Source organism: Archocentrus centrarchus, chromosome 9, assembly GCF_007364275.1.
Source record: "Archocentrus centrarchus isolate MPI-CPG fArcCen1 chromosome 9, fArcCen1, whole genome shotgun sequence".
Classification (NCBI taxonomy): Eukaryota; Metazoa; Chordata; class Actinopteri; order Cichliformes; family Cichlidae; genus Archocentrus; species Archocentrus centrarchus.
Window position 1 is genome coordinate 17604503 of NC_044354.1, and position 18928 is coordinate 17623430.

The window sequence follows — 18928 nt, forward strand, 5'->3', positions numbered from 1 at the left end:
GAGAAGAGGCCATATGGGCAAATGAGATCCATGTCCATGAAGCACTAATCTGGGGATGCCCTGAGTGACCAAGGATGGACACTGCCCACATCAGCTAAGAGGCTTGGGAATTCAAAAGCAGCCAGTGGACTGCTCTACTGTACCCTGCACATTAGCGCCCCCATCTGACCCTGAATAATTACTATTTAAATTTTGATGAAAAAAAACAGATCAAAATGTATACAATATAAAGGCGAATATACTATAGTGTAGATACAGATGTCTTTAAAGGGAAATTACTACTACATAGAGAAACTTATACAGTCATTACCAGAATAATAGTTGGTGTGGGGCCCATAGCAAATAAAAGTGAAAAAAAAAAGAAGCATAAATTAAGATGTAGAAGGTAAGGCAAGTGAAAAAATAAAAGTGGAGATAAAGCAAAAAGGAGGGGGTATTTATTAAAGATTCTGTCCCAGTGATTGGCTGCGAGGCTAGTAGCAGAAGGACAAATGGACAAATCTAAGGAGCTAATAACACTGAATACGGAACGGCCCTCATGGGCAAATCTGGCACTAAGATGATAATGAGATTATAAAACCCCACTATATTGCGGCAAATTGTATAAGTGTTTCATTGAACCTTGTTGAACTTTCATTTATGCATGCCAGGCTCCTTCCCTTTTTGTCTCTCCTTTCTTCTCCTTCCTGGGATGATGGGTAGAGTATGAGTAATAAGGAGAAGAAAAAATGCCTTCTAGAGTTTACCTAGTGCAGTTGAACAGAAGACCACAAATCGGGCTTTTCAGACATGCTTGTGGTTAACATAATCACAGTAGCTTAAACTGTTTAAGGATATGCACTGTTATTATATATCTCACTTCACGTGTATGTCAGATACACTTGTTGATATGCTGCATATATGCATATTGGTTCATTTTATATGCATATTTGGTTCATTATCAGGAGAAAAGGTAAACTGTTGCCTCAGTTTCAAGCTGCATACAGTCTGGGATAGGTTTTCATCAGAATCATGTGTATTTGGATTATTTCATCCCTGGTGCCATGTCCTTGTCCCTGAAGGTGAGCAGTATCCCCAAGCATAATGCTACCACCACCATGCTTCACTGTAAGGCTAAATAATAGCCAAGTGTTAGTCATGTGACTGCAAATAAACATGACATAGACATAGGTTCATACAATAGCGTGGCTTGCTGATACAAAGCTAAGGAGCAGGAGAGAAAGTTCTCAAGGTCATTTCGAAGCAATTTTAATAACTCTTCTTCCAGAATAGTTGGGACACTGCAAAAGTTAAAGATGACAGAAAGATTCTATATTCTAAAAAAAAAACAAAAAAACATTTAATTCAAACTAATTTGGTTTTTTTTAATGGTGGGTGTTACCTACCCCACCATGTTACCGAGATTTCACCTATACAACACACCAGTGATTGTTCATCTTGAATATTCATCTGAATAAAAAGTAAACGTAATGCAAACGGTATGCCAAATTTTTCTTACTCTCAGACACAATTATTCAGGACCAAGAGAAGATATTTTTTTCCTCAGCTGTTACCATGAAAATCTCTCAAAATAAATTTTTAATGGTTGTAAAATACAATTACGAAAATCCATAAAAATATTTAAAAAAAATACTAATCCTGTTCTTTCAGAGTACTCACAACAAAAATTACACAACTGTTTGATAAAGAAAAAAATGGGCAAAAATTAAAAAAAAAATATATCCAAATTGAGGTCCTCTTTGCTGTTGATTTTTGTTGACAAAATGTCTGCAGCTATGTCAAAGCAAATCTCTTATCATAAGCTTAACATGTATTGCAGCGAGGGAACAGTATGATTTATTTACTGTAAGCTTAAACATCAGCATTTTCCACAGCATTATGATTTAGTTTGGCAATGTGACCTAGACAATGCCCTCACCCTCTGCATCCAGATCAAAGGTTAGCATCCAGTTCACCTGACTTTACCTGTCTACATCCTGCAACTCTGGCACCGAGTGTGCTAGTCAGGCTAAGAAAACACATAATACATATGTGAAAACACACACATAAAACACACATGCACACACATACAAAATACACACACTTCCATGTGACCTTCTACCGAGGCAGCGGACTTCCACCCTACCAAGCTGAAAAAACAGGTTGGAGGAGGTGAGTTTCATTTGAGTGGGCCTAGATTTCCTAAATCAACTCACACAAACATCAATCAAACACTGTGTGTGTGTGTGTGTGAGTGTGTGTGATTGATGTTTGTGTGTGGTGAAGAGGTGCAGAAAGCTAGAGGTGTTTCACAGTCAGTGATGCATGGATCAGGGAGGTGAGGGTTACAGTCAAGTCAAACCTAGAGCAGGAGAAAACACATTTGCAATAAAAGCATGACAGTGTGTGTGTGTCAGCATGCCTGCCTATATTTTAAGGTACAGTGCCCCCCCACCCCCCACCCCCACCCATGTCATCGCATAAAAAAAATATTTTAATTTCCATTACAATTCATTATTTTTCTATCCCATTTCCAGCATATTTTCATTCATGATAGGGAACATCAAAAAAGTACATACAATGCATACATATGTTGTAGAGGAAATGAAAGTGACTCCCATTCTGCAGTCCATTATAGTTAATTACAGCATTGTGCTGGGACGCTTGTACTAGAGCATGGTTGGTAATTAAAGTACAGGTAAGACATTAACTTACTTTTGTTAGCCATTAATCAGTGTTTACCTTCAGAGAGCTCTCCCTTTGTAATTAATAATCAGCTTGGACAATGAGTAATCACCCAAGAGGAAGTTGTGTGTTCATGTGTGTGCTTTTATGTATTGGTGTATTATTAGCAAAGGGGTTTTCCCACCTTTGAAAGTACAGCCTTACTGATAAATGAATGATCTTCAGTCTCAGAGAAAGAAAAAAAAAAAACTCCAAACAAGGCAAATAAACGGAAGAGCCATTACACACAGTACTCTCCTGGTTTTTCTCTCTCTTCATCCCATCTATTTCTAATCACCTTCATTCTTTCCCATTTTGAATTTTATCCTTTTCTTGGCATCTACACAGCAGTCCAGGTTTGGAATGATTACATGTTGGGACGGCTTCCGCAACCCCCACATTAATAAGCACCCAACTCCTCAACTTATTTCTGTCAGCCTTGCTCCTACTCCAACACACACATGTGCAAACACACAAAGGGAGCTTTTCCAGGAAGAGATTGGTTCCACTTTATCTGCATATTTAGCCTGTGTTCAGTGTGCTGCTAACTGATAAAATTCTGCAAGTGTGCCAGGCCCCTGCCAAATGCCAGAGCAATGACCTTCTTTGGGGGAACAAATTTCTTTTGCAACAAATAAAATAAAATAAAGCAAACAAACAAATAACAAAACAAAACAAACACTAAAACCTGGATAATCAAGGAGGGAAAAAAAGGTAATGAGAGGGGAAAGCAAGACAGTCAGAAAAAGGGGAAGGTCCCAGGCTTTCTTCCAATGAAAATGAAATTAATATATTATCAAACACTCCCAGAAAGTATACCATAATATTAACATATTATGGTATATCAGCATTGCTTCACAGATGATTAGGAATAGTAGATAAGCTCTGCTCCCACTTCTCCTTGCACCCTTTTGCCAAAACAATCACAATCAAACACAATCCACATTTCTCACTGCACATGCAGAGAGGCAAGAGGTGTGCAGAGGAGAGAAGAAGCAGATACATAAAGTGAGAAACCAAGAAGGATTATAATTCTTCTAAGAATTATTTATTATTGAGAAAGAGGAATGGACGCAGGAGAGCAAAAGAACAATGGTAAAACTCACCCTTCAACTCATTCTCCCATCAATGCTGCTTGACCAATACCCTCCTAGCCTTCAGACATCACTTAGTATGTGTGTGTGTGTGTGTGTGCGTGCGTGTGTGTGTCTCTTAAGTGAGTGATTATATGCCCTTCGCCACAGCAGCCAAGTTACCCAGGGCCTTGCTCAGTCTGGTTACATAGAAGAGGACTGGTTTACATTGGGATGTCTGTCATTGCATATGTGCACATGCATGTGCGTGCATGATAACAAGGATTCACTGGTCTATTTCCTGTTGCTGAGAGGCTTTATCGCTAACCTCAATTAGCAACACCTACACACACATATCCACACTATAGCAACCCAAACAACAGCAGTCATCGTAGCAGAAGAAGTGACTGCTGGAAGCTGTATCTGTGTTGATTGAAGTGTTGGGCCACGATGCCCTGACAGCCTTCCTTCAACCTTCTCTCAACCTTGTCACCTCTGTTGCTCTGCTGTGACTCTCACCACAATAGCTGCTGCTTGTGAACCTGCCAGGCTGCCAGGGACACAAAGATGACTAAACCAACCTTTGACATCAGAAGTGTCCACTAAAAGACCAGAGACGAGCCGAGTTGGCAGCTCTGTTAACAGACTAGAGATCTAGATCTTTTCAGCTTCGTTAAAGTAGCAAAAGTCAATGGCACACAAGTCAATAGTGCATACATATGGATGGACTCTGTGTCAGACAGGTCTGTGTTTGGATGATGTTAGGCATGCCAACAGTTTCAAAAGGTGACCTCAATATTTTGGCACAACTGTTGCTTGTGACAGCAGTCACAGAAAAGGAGCAGAAGAGACATAAATCATCAAAGTAAAAAAACTGACATTTGAGCATGAAATACAGCATGGGTTTTGTATTGAAGGCTAGATGACATTTCAAGGAGCTGATTCACTCGTAGATGTTAAGGCCACCCACCCACACAGCTCCATGTGGAACATGCCGTTTTAGTGGCCAAGATGAGATAGGAGTGCTAGAGGTGTATTCACAGACATGTGGAGCATGTGTAAGATGACCTATACATTCACCATGATGTCAGGGAGGATCTTTGAAGAGAAAAAAAGCACAAAGAAGAGGATCCCGAGTGAAGATGGAAATGAAGGAAGAGCCAAGAATGTGAGTGTTTGACTATGTTTGTGTGTAACACTGTAACAAAGTAAAAACAGGTGTTTTTAATACCGGCAACAGATATATTGCTTCCTGTTTAAGGCTTGACTTTACTTCTTTTTTTTTTCTCTGTGCAAGCATGCCTCTGTGTGTGTGTGTGTGTGTGTGTGTGTGTGTGTGTGTGTGTGTGTGTATGTGTGTGTGTGTGTGTAAGTCACTCTTCAAACAACACTGCAATCATCATCTCTTATCAACGGTCATGTTGAGGATTACAGCTTTCATCCCTAATCCTACATTAAGGACACATTCTCATGATGGACGTGACATCATCAAGGCCAGTCAACCACAGAGAGGGCACAAGGACAGGAAGCCAAACACCACAGGAAAGGATTAATGAATATACGAGACAGAATGGATGACGGGAAAAAAAAGGAGAGGGTACGACAAAGAAGATGAAAATAGAAATGAACTCAAACAGTAAATTTCTGCAGTGTTGGTGATACAACCTCTGTATTTGTGTTGCAAGATAATCTGCCACTGCTTTAGTTCCACTGTTTTTCTAACAATGATACTTCTCAATCACTAAGAAGTAGGATGCACCCATTACCTAGACACGTGCACAAACAGGGAGAACGTGCACTAAGTACACACCATACCGCAGTGACTGAATTCTTATAGGTTGCACATGTACACTGCTTTAAGTCACTCCTGAAAAAATGCACAAACACTGAGAAGTCTATTTTTAGTCTGCACATCAGTCATTACTGCTTTTTATTGTTTTCAAAATCACTTAGCTGCACTGTCACACGCTCTGTGACAGTCCTAAGTTCCACCTTATATTCAAACCAGGGATGAAAAACCACCTTCCATTGTCACACTAACTAATCTGTGGTTATAGTTTCTAAATATTTTACTGATTTCCAGTATACTGGGTGTGCAAATCAGTATAGTGAGTAATAGTGATTAGCATTACTGTAGAAAAAACATACTTATCCAATATTGACACAGTGCCTGTTCTGTTTGCAAATATCTGTCAAATTTTAACCAGCAACATGCGTGCCGATCCTTCATAGTTCAACAGCCTTAAAATGAGGAGAAACTAATTTAATTCTTTTTATGTTTTTTTTTTTTTTTTTTTACAACACCACTACTGGAAACTGAAAAGGATCCCAATTATGTTGTGATGCACATATACTAAGAAATACTGTTAATATTTCTGGAGTGTATTAACACACAGCTTGGTACCTGCAGAGACCCTGGGGCAGTCTGGCATCATGGGCTCCAGCGGTGTGTCCAAGGGCTCTGGACTTGATACCCAGTTACAGCAGTGCTTTAGGGAGAGAAAAATAAAATAATAGTAAAACTCTCAGGACATATTTAAATAACATTCAAACAGATTTAATTATAAGTCTTTTTATCTTGTTAATGGGTGTGTCCCTTAATTTTGTTTCAATTGCATCTAAGCAAACACTGAAAAAAGGGGGAAAGCAGGGGAACATGAGGAGAGACAGTAAGTAAGACTGTGTGTGTGTGTGTGTGTGTGTGTGTGTGTGTGTGTGTGTGTGTGTGTGTGTGTGTAGATGAGTAAGGTGGGGGAAGAGGAGAGACAGGAACAAGCAATTAAAAGCTCTGTGACATGTTGCTCAGACAGCTTGGCGTTTGTTTGTGCTGGAGAGCTGAGGCCTTCTACCACAGTGGATGAGTGAGTGCCCTGGGGGAGGGTGTCTGCCCAGCTTGCTGACCCATAACCCCCTGCAAACACCCCTACTCCTCTCACAACCCCGGTGGTTGACAACTCTACTGTCAGAAAGAGGAGAAGACCTCTTCATCTGTTTTTTTTTTGTTTTGTTTTTTTGTTTTGTTTTTTTTGCTGTCTTCATCTTCCTATCTGTGTGGCACGCCTTTTTTTTTTTTTTCCTACCTACTACTGCAGGTTATTCCAGACATATAAGGTCTTAATCCTCGTGTACCATTAATCAAACGTATCAATGCTTCAGAACAAAGAAACTTAAGTTTTCAGTGCTGTAAGTTTTCATTCTCCGGGTCAGCAGATGACAGCACATCAAAGTTTGTTTTCCCTTTTGACTGTGCAATGTGGATTGGTATGCTGTGGCTTGTAAGGTAGGTACAAAAACAAGGAAAATGGGAGTGTGAGACAGAGGGAGGCTGAGAAGGAATGCTTAGAGAAGACGTCCCCCAAGATAAGATAAAAGTTCAATAGAAGAAAGAGAAAATGTAAAGAGATTAGAATGTGCAGCTGGTGTCCTTCTGAATCACTGCTTATCTGCCCTTGTTTACTTTCACCCTGGCCCCCTGACAGCCATTACGGTATTGTACGTGCTTGTGCGTGTGGTTGTGTGTGTGGGTCAGTGACTGCATTTCAAGGGGTCTCCCACAAAGCTGTGTAGAGTTGTGAACCCTTCAAAATATACACACACAAATGCACATGTGCGTTCGCATTTTTGTCCTCAGTGACGCTGACTCCCAAAGACCTAAAAGAAGACTCACAGAACAGAAAAATCCTAGAAATGCTTTAAAGTTAAATTAAAATTAAGTAACGCAGTCACCCAAAAACACACACATAACCTTTGTGGCTAATATTTTGTGCTATTGTGTTTACAAGTTCTGTTTACTGTATGAAGACAGATAGAAAGACACTGAATATATTTCATCAGAACTGAGGTCCTCTTTGCTGTTGATTTTTGTTGACAGAAGTGTCCACAGTTATGTCAAAGCAAATCTCTTATCATGAGCTTGACATGTACTGCAGTGAGGGTACAGTATGATTTATTTGCTGTAGGCTTATAGAGAAATATAGAAATTCATTACAAGAGATGATCATGGTGAAACATCTGGCACATATAAACCCTTAGCAAATATTCATTTGGGAAATTTACAGAAAGCTCTGTTATTGAAATAAAGTGTAGTTCATAATGTAATCCATTCTAAAAAAAAAAAATGTACTCAATTACTCAATCTGTTTTTTAAATGGTAGGAATGCCTGAATTACTCTCTTGTGCTTTTTTTTTTTTTTTAGCTCTGTCAATCAAAAATGCTAGCCATTGGAAGGCATACAGGATCACAGCAGCCAAAGAGGTTGAGGAAAAATCAGCCAAGAGATGAGAGGGGATGAAGGGGGGGGGGGGGGGTGGAGGGGTTGGTGTTGGGGGAAAGATGACAAGTCATCTTGGTAAACAGTGGCATATTGTGTATTTTTAGATCCTTTGCTTTGCCCTAGATGTGCTCTCCTCTGAGCCTGGGCTTGAGGGCAGAGTGGTGCAGAGTAGCACAGAAGCAGTGGGGCTCCTTGACTGCTACATCAAGTGTCTCATTGTATCTCCTTTAATTCATTCTGTCTGTCTGGAGGAAGATGTCAGCTGGGCTGTGGAGCAGTGGGCTGAAGGCGGCTAGAGAGAAGGGAAGGAGGGGAGTCTTTCAAAGGGCCCTCCTCCTTCCCCTACACCTCCACCGCCAATGGAGGCAGGGAGGCTGAGGTTTGAATAGATTTGTCAAGGCAACAACACACATGTGCACACAAACTCTTGCATAAATGCACACACACACAGCACAAAGCCCCAGTACTGTGGGAGACCGCAGGCATAACAGCAGTCACATAAAGGCAAGGCCTGCTGGCTGGGATTAGAGAAGGGCGACATGACAAAAGGATGGCACATCACATCGGCTGCCTCTGACACATAGCATCATCACTTCAAGCAGCTCGTCCACCGATCAATGATGCCATTGAACTAAAAGCAGACAGAGAAACAAACATGTAAACAGATTTGGCTGTCCCCCACCTCTGCTGCTCTGTGCATGTGCTTTTCTTTGGATTTATGCTGGTTAGGAACATAAACATTTATCCAGTGTTGGGGAAATTACTATCAAGTATAACTTTGCCAACTACCAATTACTTTAGTACCAAACTACTAAACTACAATAAAGTTGCTCTAGACCTATAATCTAGCTTGGCTATTTAGAAAAAGTAGCTTAAGCTACTCTGTTAAAAAAATGAGACTGACATGTCCATGTGACAAAAAAAAGTTGCTTGCCAGCAAACAAATCTTGCACTGTTGCAGTCAATTGCAAAAATGAAGGACACGAAATAAAACAAACAAGCAAATGAACAAACAAGTGCAATAAATATCAGCTTCACACACACACAAAAAAATAGGAACTGTTAGCAAACTAAATTGCTGAATGTTTTGACAGAAAGCATGTTAGCTCTCGTGGCTGAATCTCCCTGAATACTTACATCTAAGAAGCTAGCTTGTTAGTTTGTTGTACTTAATTATTTCAGTTAAAGCAGTAACAAACCCTCACGCGTGGATATTTATTTATTTATTTATTCTAAGAAAACAGACAGGTACTGCCAGGTACACTACAATTCGCTTGTTAAGTCTGACATCATTAGCCATTTCGGGTCTGAATGCTCCTTCGGTTTCCCGAAATCTAACAGTGATGCATCACTGAGTGTTAAAACAGTCCAAATTCTTTAACCGCCAATAAAATGATCAGTGTGGCTGGTCTCCTAGGTGTTAAAATAAAGTTATAACCCAGGCGTCTGTGAAAAAGAGGATTTACAAGGTTAAGCAGAGTTAGAAGTTAACAGGAAGTTTACTGGCTAGCATGTTCAGGCTTAGGTATTTATAAAAAAATCTAAAACATACAGCTCTGCTAACACTTTGGATGTAAACTAAATTCTTTGCTTTACCTAACTTCCTTCGGGATCAATAAAGTATCTATTTATCTCTATCTATCTATGCAGCAGTAAAGTTTGGAGGGCTAGTGAAGTTGGGTTAGTTGACATATGTGCCACCTGGTGGCTAGCCACAGCGCTAAGATAGGCTAATATAAACAAATTAGCACAAGGTAGATGTAAAATGAGGGTTAAACTGTTTTCAGTTCTTGTTGAGGGTCATTTGCCAGGAAGAGGTTGCAGAAAGCCAACCAAACTGTACATGGGATCATAGGAGATGATCCATCCACAGAATGAGGTTAGCCATTAATATGTCGCTCCATGGTTTGGATTACTTGCTATGAAAAAGGCCTGATCCTAAACCACACTGAAATCTTAATTGGCCTGAGAGTGATTCTTTTCCCAAGTGGTGTCTGTGACACCGTGGGCCCACGGGGTGCAGTATACACCTTGAGTTTTTAAAAACTTAGTTTAGTTAGTTAGTGCTGCGCATGAAGAGTGCTAATGAAAAGTTGGAGAGGCCCAGAATGGCCGCTGATAACTTTTTGGGGCTTATTTATATTTAAATACAAAAAGACACAAAGCATTACAACACAATACACACAGATGACTCAAATAACTCAGTAGGCGCTTGGATAAGGAAAACAGGGGGTCATCACTTTAAAAGTGGATAGATAAGTAACATTGTGTTACCAAATATTAATTAAATGTATTATTGCTGAAAATTAAAATATCAATTTATTTATTTATTATAAATTTATTATCTGCTATCCAGCAAAATGACTGCAGGGGCCTGACCACTATCTCATTAGGGCCTAAAACCTCCTAAAGGTCTGATCCTAGAATACCTTTTTTCAGCTGTCAGGTACTCTCTATATAAAAAAATGACACAAAGCACTACACAAAATAACATCAAAAAGGTATTTTGTCGGTGTCCTTCATACTGCACTTCCAAGGCCTACTCCAGAAGGAAGTACACATTAAACAAATGTGTTTATTTTACTTTTCATTTGAACGATCTTATTTCCTACATTTCCCAATCTCTGTAATTGTAACAACAATTTATTGTTCCCCAGTACTTGATTTATTTTTGTTCAGTCTTGTTTTATCTGGTTCTCCTGTGAAGGATTTTGTAATGATTTTGAAATGTGCTATTTAAATAAAGTTCTTTATTATTATGTATGATCCCTTCCTACTGTGCAAATCATGCAACAACATAAAAAAAACCCCACTAATATAATTTTATTATTAATAATGAGTTAATAATTAAACAGGTTATAAAATAATTTTGTGTTGATGTTTCTAGGAAACTGTTATAAAGATCTAAGTAACATGTACAGTACCAGTCAAAAGTTTGGATGTACTGTGTCCAGACTTTTGATGGATACCATATATAACCAGTGCATTCTCAGTATATACCAATGCAACTTGGTGCATACTGAGTCTTTTTCAAACAACCTCATGTACCATTTCCATACACACTTCCACTCTTTGAGCATTTGCATGCAAGGTTAACCACACTAAGCACTACCCCAAACCAATTTGCCTTCAAGAGGAGTACTTTATAATGCCCTCCAACAGCATGGCTGTATCAATACAGACTTTCCAATGATGTGCAACTATCCACATATTTATTGGTAAAATACTTAAGCTGTGAAAGACATTTAATTTGATCTCAAGATGGCTCAAATATGCCTGCCTCCTGTCTAGAAAACTGAAGATGGGTTCATTTGATTATAACATGTTGTATATTTACAGGGATGGTTGCAATAGCAAAGCAGCTTAGCAGAGTTAAAAACCAGAATATGTTTACAGGACATGCCATGCGGTTTTTTTTTTCTTCCCCCCCACTCAGAAGGCATGCACTGGACAGAGGGAAGTTTGTCCCAAAGCTTGCACCTGTATTTACACTCTACACCTGAATGAAAGGTGCAACATTCATCTGAGTGTATGAGTCATTGTTTGACTAAGTTTAGGCAACAAAACTACATGGTTAGGTTTAGGAAAAAAATGGGTTTGGGTTAAAATTCACCCACATGTTCAAAGACAAACTTATCAGTTGCTTCAACCTTCCATAATATTATTTGTTACCACAGTGATGAGAGTTTAGTGTCAGTGGAGGATAGAGAACATTTGGCTAAGGTCTCATGATAACTATTTCAGACGGTGAGAGATTCAGATTTCTATTGGATTAACAGGCATGATGAAAAAAATAACTTTAAAGAGGTACCTAGTGGCTTCAAATGTGAAGTCAAGGGATCCTGACCGAGTGTCAATTGGGAGCGAGACTACCTTTGTGTGTGTATTTATATATATATATATATATATATATATATATATATACACACCTGCTCCATTCACTTGCAAAATTTCATCTCCAACTCTCACTCTGAAAGCACACAAAACTGAGTCCAATGACAAAAACTCTGTACCAAGTGCAAAAAGTCTCCTAAACCATAACACACATGACAGTCTGCTACCTAACTTCTCAGAAAGTAGTCCTGAGTATCAATTTTTGCTCACTCTCTCTGTGTCTGTCTCTATCCCACCTCCCCCAGTTCCTGAATAATCTCTATGGATTAGGATGGTTTATTCATGACCATAGTGTACTCTGAATGTGTGTGCATATGCGTGTGTGTCTGTGTGTGTGTGTGCTCTGGGCAGGCCACTAGAGTGTGACAGCAGGCCAGCACAGTGACAGGAGACACCTTGGAGATTGTGACAGGCTGCCAGCTGTACACCATCATTTGGATTTCTCTCTCTCACTCAATTCTGCCTCACTATGCTACTCATCTACCTCCACATACATCTCTTCATCCTACTCCTGCATCTGTATTCACTCCATTCACACAGTACCTGTGTTTTTTTTTCCCTTTCCACAGCTCTACACTGTGCTTTCTCAGTGGCAGTCAACAGGATTTAAATAATTGAATGTTTCACTTTCTCTATTTTTTGTCTATTTTTTCTGTTTCAGTCAGTGGATGAGTCTTTCTATCTCTGCTCCAGCATGCCCCCTCTTTTTTTAAATCTTGCTTTCTGTATTTGGTCTCCTCGCTGTGACGTCAGTTACCCCTCGTCTGACCCATCTGTTCTATACAACCTGGCTCAGCAGGCGCTGATCTCTAAATCCTATCTTCTCTCTTTCACTCGTTTCATCACTCCATCTCACCATCCACTGACCTCTTGAACCTCAGAAGAAGAGAATTACCACCGTCTGAGGAAAAAAGAGCACGGCTGGGGTGCCCCAGTCTCACATGCATCCACTTGTATTGGCACCCATCTTTATACACCACCCAGGGCATTAGTGAAATTCAGTGCTAGCTAACCTTCTGTGATGAGCTGAAGCATTTGAGGTGCTATCTATGTGGCTGTTTATGCCCATAACTTAGTGTGCGATGCAGTTGTTTACAGATCTCACTGCAGATGGGTTACATATAAAGATGCCGTTTTATAAGAGGTACTGTATCCATTTACTCCCAGACTGTGTGCTTCGTCATGTACATCTTCACAGAAAAAAACAAGTGCATATTTGTAGGTTGTGGATATGATCATTTATAGCTACATGTTAGGAAACCTGCTAAATCTGTCCAAAGCCATTTGATTAGTATTCAAATGGACTATGACCAACATTTTTATGGAACCACTGTACACATACAACCATGTTTCCTAATATAAGTTAAAAGGTTATACAGGTGAAGTTACCTTTTTTCCTTAGAATGATACATGTAGAATACGCTGGAAGAGGTAATTACCAACAAATCTCTATCACTAAGTTTGAGAGTTCAGACTATAAGGAACAAAAGCAAGAAAAAAAATGTGTGTGCAAAATCTTCACTTTGCCCATATTTTTGTTGTAGTTGTTGCATCTTAAAGAAGAGTATACTAAGACATTGGTCTGCCTCTTTCCTTTTCAATGAGGTGGTATTCCTCTCTAATTTAACCAAAAACGGTGGGTTACTGAGTATAAGACATGTCCCCTTCCTCAAACTGGACAGTGAAGGTTACTTGAGATGCAATGTTCTGTGCAATCATCACAAATAGAAAATCAATTAACATTCCAATTATGTGGTGTCCCACACATCCCTTAAATGAATCAAAAATAGGAAATGCCAAACAAGGATAAAAGGGGCAGTGCAACCTTGAATCACCACCAATCAAACTAACATACGTAGATAATGTACGTGAGAACGCGCACGCACACACACACACACACCACACACACACAAAGAATTGGAGATGATAGAAATAGCAAAAACAAAAGGCAAGGGATATGGAAGAGGATGTAATACAAATGAAAGTATGGTATGTGATGTGTGTGTTTGTGTGTGAATGGTTGTGTGAGCGTATGACATTTGCATCACTGGCTCTCAAGCAGCTTTGGTCTTGGATGGTATCTCATCTGTATGTGCATACTGAGTGAGTCCAGGTGATGCATGTGGCACAGAGGTCACTCTAGAAAGGGCAAATGCTAAAATGAAGCTAACACAAATGCACATGTGCACGTGCATTCTATCTCACACATATGAACAAATGCACGCATGCTTACAGATGCTTTGCCTGCCTAGCTTCATATGAATGCACCAGCGAGGGTTAACTGTCTCAGTTATTTCCTGACATGCACCCAGGGAAAAAGTGAAGGCTGATAAAAAAAGAAAAAAAATGACAGTGGTTCTCTATGGCTTCTTAGGTTTGCTGTTAGTCAAGGATACCTTTGTAGGTCAGTAGGGTTATGCAGAGATTGTAGCTCGTAGGTGCAAATGAATTTACACAATAAGATGAAATCTCATGGATGGACCACTGTACAGTTTACATCATCTTTGTTACTAGCTACAGTAGTTTAGATGGAATGGTTTTTAACCTTGTAAGTCTGGTTTTGCATGTTTATATACGTGTGTGTGTGTGTGTTTTTGTGTGACAGTCATCGTGGCAAAATGTGGTTATGGACTACTGTACCAAAAACTATCACAATGCCAGTTCTGTGCAAGATGCACTCCTTATGCACTAGCTGTGATCAAAATGCAGGCTGGGCTGAAAATGATTGTGATTCAATCCATCACTACTGAATAGTCATGTAATAATTTAGTAATAAGTACTTAGTAGCCTTCTCACATCATCAACACGATGGGAGTCAGGGCTGTTGTGATCGCTCCACGTAATGTCTCTGCTTTTAATATGTGAACGTATATTTGTGCTTGTGCAGTTATTTCACCTCCTGCATCCAGTCCTGAGTGCTCTTGCTGGTATCCTGCAGCCAGATGTTGTGACCAGAGTCAGTTAGAGCCACAGCACACACTTTGTTCTTCACTTCTGATTCCCTGTGATTCATCTGCAATAAAAGCAAATACAGCTTGTGTTAGTCACACATCCAGCATGTTAATAACTCCATCACTGTTGCTGAGGAGGAACCTTTCAAACAATATTTGTTCCACAAAGAGAAATAACGTTGTAAGAACAATAAACTCTTTAGAAAAACAAAACCTGCACGCTGAAAAGTATAGATGTAAATAAATGCATTTTATTAGGCATACCAAATGCATATTTATAAATATTAGGACCAATTGCCTACTTCTTAGACTGCGCTGTATGCATATTTCTTAGTGACATCAATGGCCCCGTGGACAGTTTTGCAACCCAAGGATACAGATTCAACCTGATGTATAGAGCATAACGTTGCAAAGTGAAATATGAAAGAGCACTGCTCCACCACAGTGTGTCCTTGTCACGTTCTGTGCAAATGTCCTTTCCTGTGCACGTTCAGATACCTTGGTCCCCATTCTTAATACCCTTTCCCTTCACATGTCACAGAGAATGTGGTGTTCGTAGGCCCGTCTTCCTATTCCCCTCTGAATGTCAATGCCAAGGAAAATGTCACACAAAGGACTTGTTACCGCACTACAATAGACTTCCCACACCACTGGTCCTACCCCAAGGAGTACTACAGCCAGGCCTTGGGAACGAGCCGTTTCACTCAACTTTGAGATAAAAAAGAAAGAATAGAGAACAGGACTTGCAACAATAGGTTAACAATCACTTACTCTATACATCTGGAGAAGCTGGGAAAGGGACTGAACTAAGGGATGAGCATAGTGCCTCAGAATAAGCACTAAGTTTAGAAAGTATCATAGACTTCTGGATTCGATTGGACTTGTGTTTGCTGTTTATGGCTTTGTGCCAAGAAAGAGGACTAGCGCTTTAGTGATGAGGTTAAGGCTAAGGAAAGGGATTAGAATATTAGGCATTAGTTGGTGCTTGTATGTATGAACTGGACAAATATTTGACTATAAAAGCCTAAGGGTAATAAAACAAAATTGGCTTAAGCCACGAATACAAAGCCATATTTTCAGTGGGCACGAAGGGTTTAAAATGGAACTACAGGATGAATGTTTGTCTAAAGGTGGAGCAATCACAGGGAACAGCTCAGACTGGCTGTACAATAAAATGACATTGGGCATTTGAATACATCCTCCCATGCCTAGCCAAATTAAAGTATGTAGAGATAAATGGATCTATTAAGACACAAAAGACTCATATCATCCAGCTGATAAGGCTGCCAATGGAGCATTTTCACCATGGGGGAGAAATGAGCAGACCGACAGATGAGGTACAAACCTAAGCATAAAGAAAAATGTGCACAACTTTAGACACAACTTTAAAAGCCCAGACCTTGCACAGGCACATATGTTCATTCACACAGAATCATACGAAAACATAGACACTGATACACACTCCTCACTGTAATCCTTCCTCATCTGTGCTTGGCTGAAAAGCTTTCCTCTGGCAGTACTGGGCCCATGGGAGTTCCAAAGTCAACCTTTTAAAATTGGAGGTGTCAGTCAGGGCCTTGTTTTCTAGTGCTAGCCAAATGGGCCCTTTCCTGAGTGAAAGGACTACCAGTTTAGACCAGAAAACAGGAGTGGAATGACTGCTCATGGAAAACACTGGGCATATGACTTCAATCTAGTCAAGAACATTGTCCAAGCCTGGGCAGAAATCTTAACTCAAATCAAACTCAAAAGCCCAAGTGGACAGACAAATGGGTCTCTGCTTGCTATTGTATTGTAAAACACTGATTCCAACATGTTTTTATTTTCAAAGGAAAACTTAAATGTACTCTGTATTGGTACGGTTCACTGGACATCACTGGCAACTTTAGAAATAGGATAGGCCTCCAAGTATGTGGGCACGTGTATAGGAATTTTTTTGATCAGATATGAGAGTACTGATTAACAGAACATGAATAACAGTGGTTAGACAAAGATAAAGGCATGCACATAACAAAATGCACAACTGCTCACACACACACACACACACATATATATAGTATTTGATGTGGGTCAGGATGAGTATGTTCTTTGCTCGGATTGCCAAGACTTGGGTGAACAAATAAATAAAAACAAAGATTACAAACTCTGACTGCCTAAGGTTAGAATTAGGGTTAGGGCTGCAGACATCACTGATGACAACTTACAACAACTGGGACAAGATTGCTATAAATCCTAAAGCAGCCATTTAAGATGATTATATTCAGCACATCTAGTTGCTTTTTGGTAGCCAAAACGGGATCCATCAACCTAAATTTTAATAATATGACACGGAAAAAAGTCTGCCTTTCTTAGCCAACTTTTTTGTTTAAGTTTCTCTGTGATTTGCTACTCAAATATATTCACTTTGTTGTATATTTGCTGAAATGAGGAGGGAAAACAAATCAAGAACTCACCAAACAAAGTCTGCTTTGCTCAACCGAAGATTAAAGACCAAAGCACTCCATCTCCCAACACTGCCTATATCAATCACTCATTCTGACAGCCCTCATTGCCGCAATGCTTCCACACATGCACTTGGCTGTGGTAACACTTGGGGTAATAGGTTGACAAATAATGACTGCAGGAGAGAGTGTTCTATGCCGTGTGGCCGTTAACCACAGTAATTTTGACACCCACTGGGTCCCATGTTTTACAAGCCACAATGACATCTGTGGTTAGCTGCATGTTGAAAGCATCATCTAAGCATGTCTGTATCTTCTTCTAGGAGAATAATATTGTTAACTCACAAGCAGAAACACAAAACCAAAAATGCTCTAGTGGATATCAGTGTAAGCTGTTTTATCACATGACTCATCATTTTACACCATTCTGGCCTGTGAGTTTGTGTTAGCCACGTATACCCACAATGTTAAATGTGCTAATTCACTATGTAACTGCAGAGAGCAGCTTTTACAAGGAAACAAGCCAGCTGTTGTGATCAGTCAAGTATCGGACAGGGAAATAGGAAGAGAAACATGTGGAAATACTTGTTGAACTAAAACCAACACACAGATGTTGAGACATTTGCCGCCTCTCGGCTGGCCTTTCCTTTAATGCTAGAGCAGCTGGATAAGCAGAGTAAAGTTCAAATGGGTGTGGGTGGATTTTGGACATGTGGGGCTGGTGTGTAAAAAAATGTAAGAGGAGTATAAAGGCAGAAGACTATAAGAAGCTCAAGAGATATCAAAAGTGGAGGAAAAAAAAGGAAGGACTATAGTGATAAAGCTAGACAAAGGAGACACATACAGGCAGATGTGCACAACAAAGAGTATTTATAAATACTTTATTAATCCCCAGGAGGAAAATTCTCTTTTCCCTTGGCCCACTTCACAGAGAGATCAGACCAAAGATTCAGCATCAGAGCAGCATCCCTGAAGCAAATGGGCTTTCACCGTGTTCCTAAAACATAAGTAGAAGATTATGTTTAAATGGGACTGATGCACAGGGGTTTGAACTGGAACGCTGAACTTAAAGGGCAGCGTCCATACTCCCAAGAAGACCTTGACAAATTGTTTATCACCTGTCTAATGTAGTTTATCTATATCCTACATCATAACAGCATTGTAAGTCTAATTCAGTGCAATTATCAGGGTTTTTTCACAGCATAATTAATTGTTCCACAAAAAAACAAAAAGGTGTAAACACAATTTCTTTACCCATTTCTGTGACCGTGGTGTTTTTGAACACACTCTCTCACTGTGATTTGGATTTCATTTGACCCCAACTATCATCACATTTACATTCTTTTGAACCACGATAACAAATCTGAGTCACAACTGATGATGCAGACTCGAGCTCACCCTCAACCCACATACATCCAAACTCTGGATGAACTTTGAAATCCTTCTCCCTCTTTTTACCCCTCCCTTTTTCCCCTCCTCATATAAACCTTTTTTTTTTATTTCTCTGCAGAGGGCCTGGTTGCTAAAGAGACCCACAAATATCACATATTCTGACCCCACCCCCGGGTTGGCACAATTCTGCTAAATCCAGC

The 18928-nt window shown here is 39.8% G+C and overlaps 1 protein-coding gene across 1 annotated transcript in view; it reads right to left on the minus strand.

The window, feature by feature from the left end:
- Positions 1-18928, minus strand: part of arb2a (ARB2 cotranscriptional regulator A) — a 155578-nt gene that overhangs the window by 43462 nt on the left and 93188 nt on the right. Inside the window, exons 9-10 of the mRNA XM_030737542.1 lie at positions 14841-14957; positions 6181-6265 (exon numbers count right to left, since the gene is read on the minus strand). Coding sequence (XP_030593402.1) covers positions 6181-6265; positions 14841-14957 — 202 coding nt within the window. The remainder of the gene's footprint in view (positions 1-6180; positions 6266-14840; positions 14958-18928) is intronic.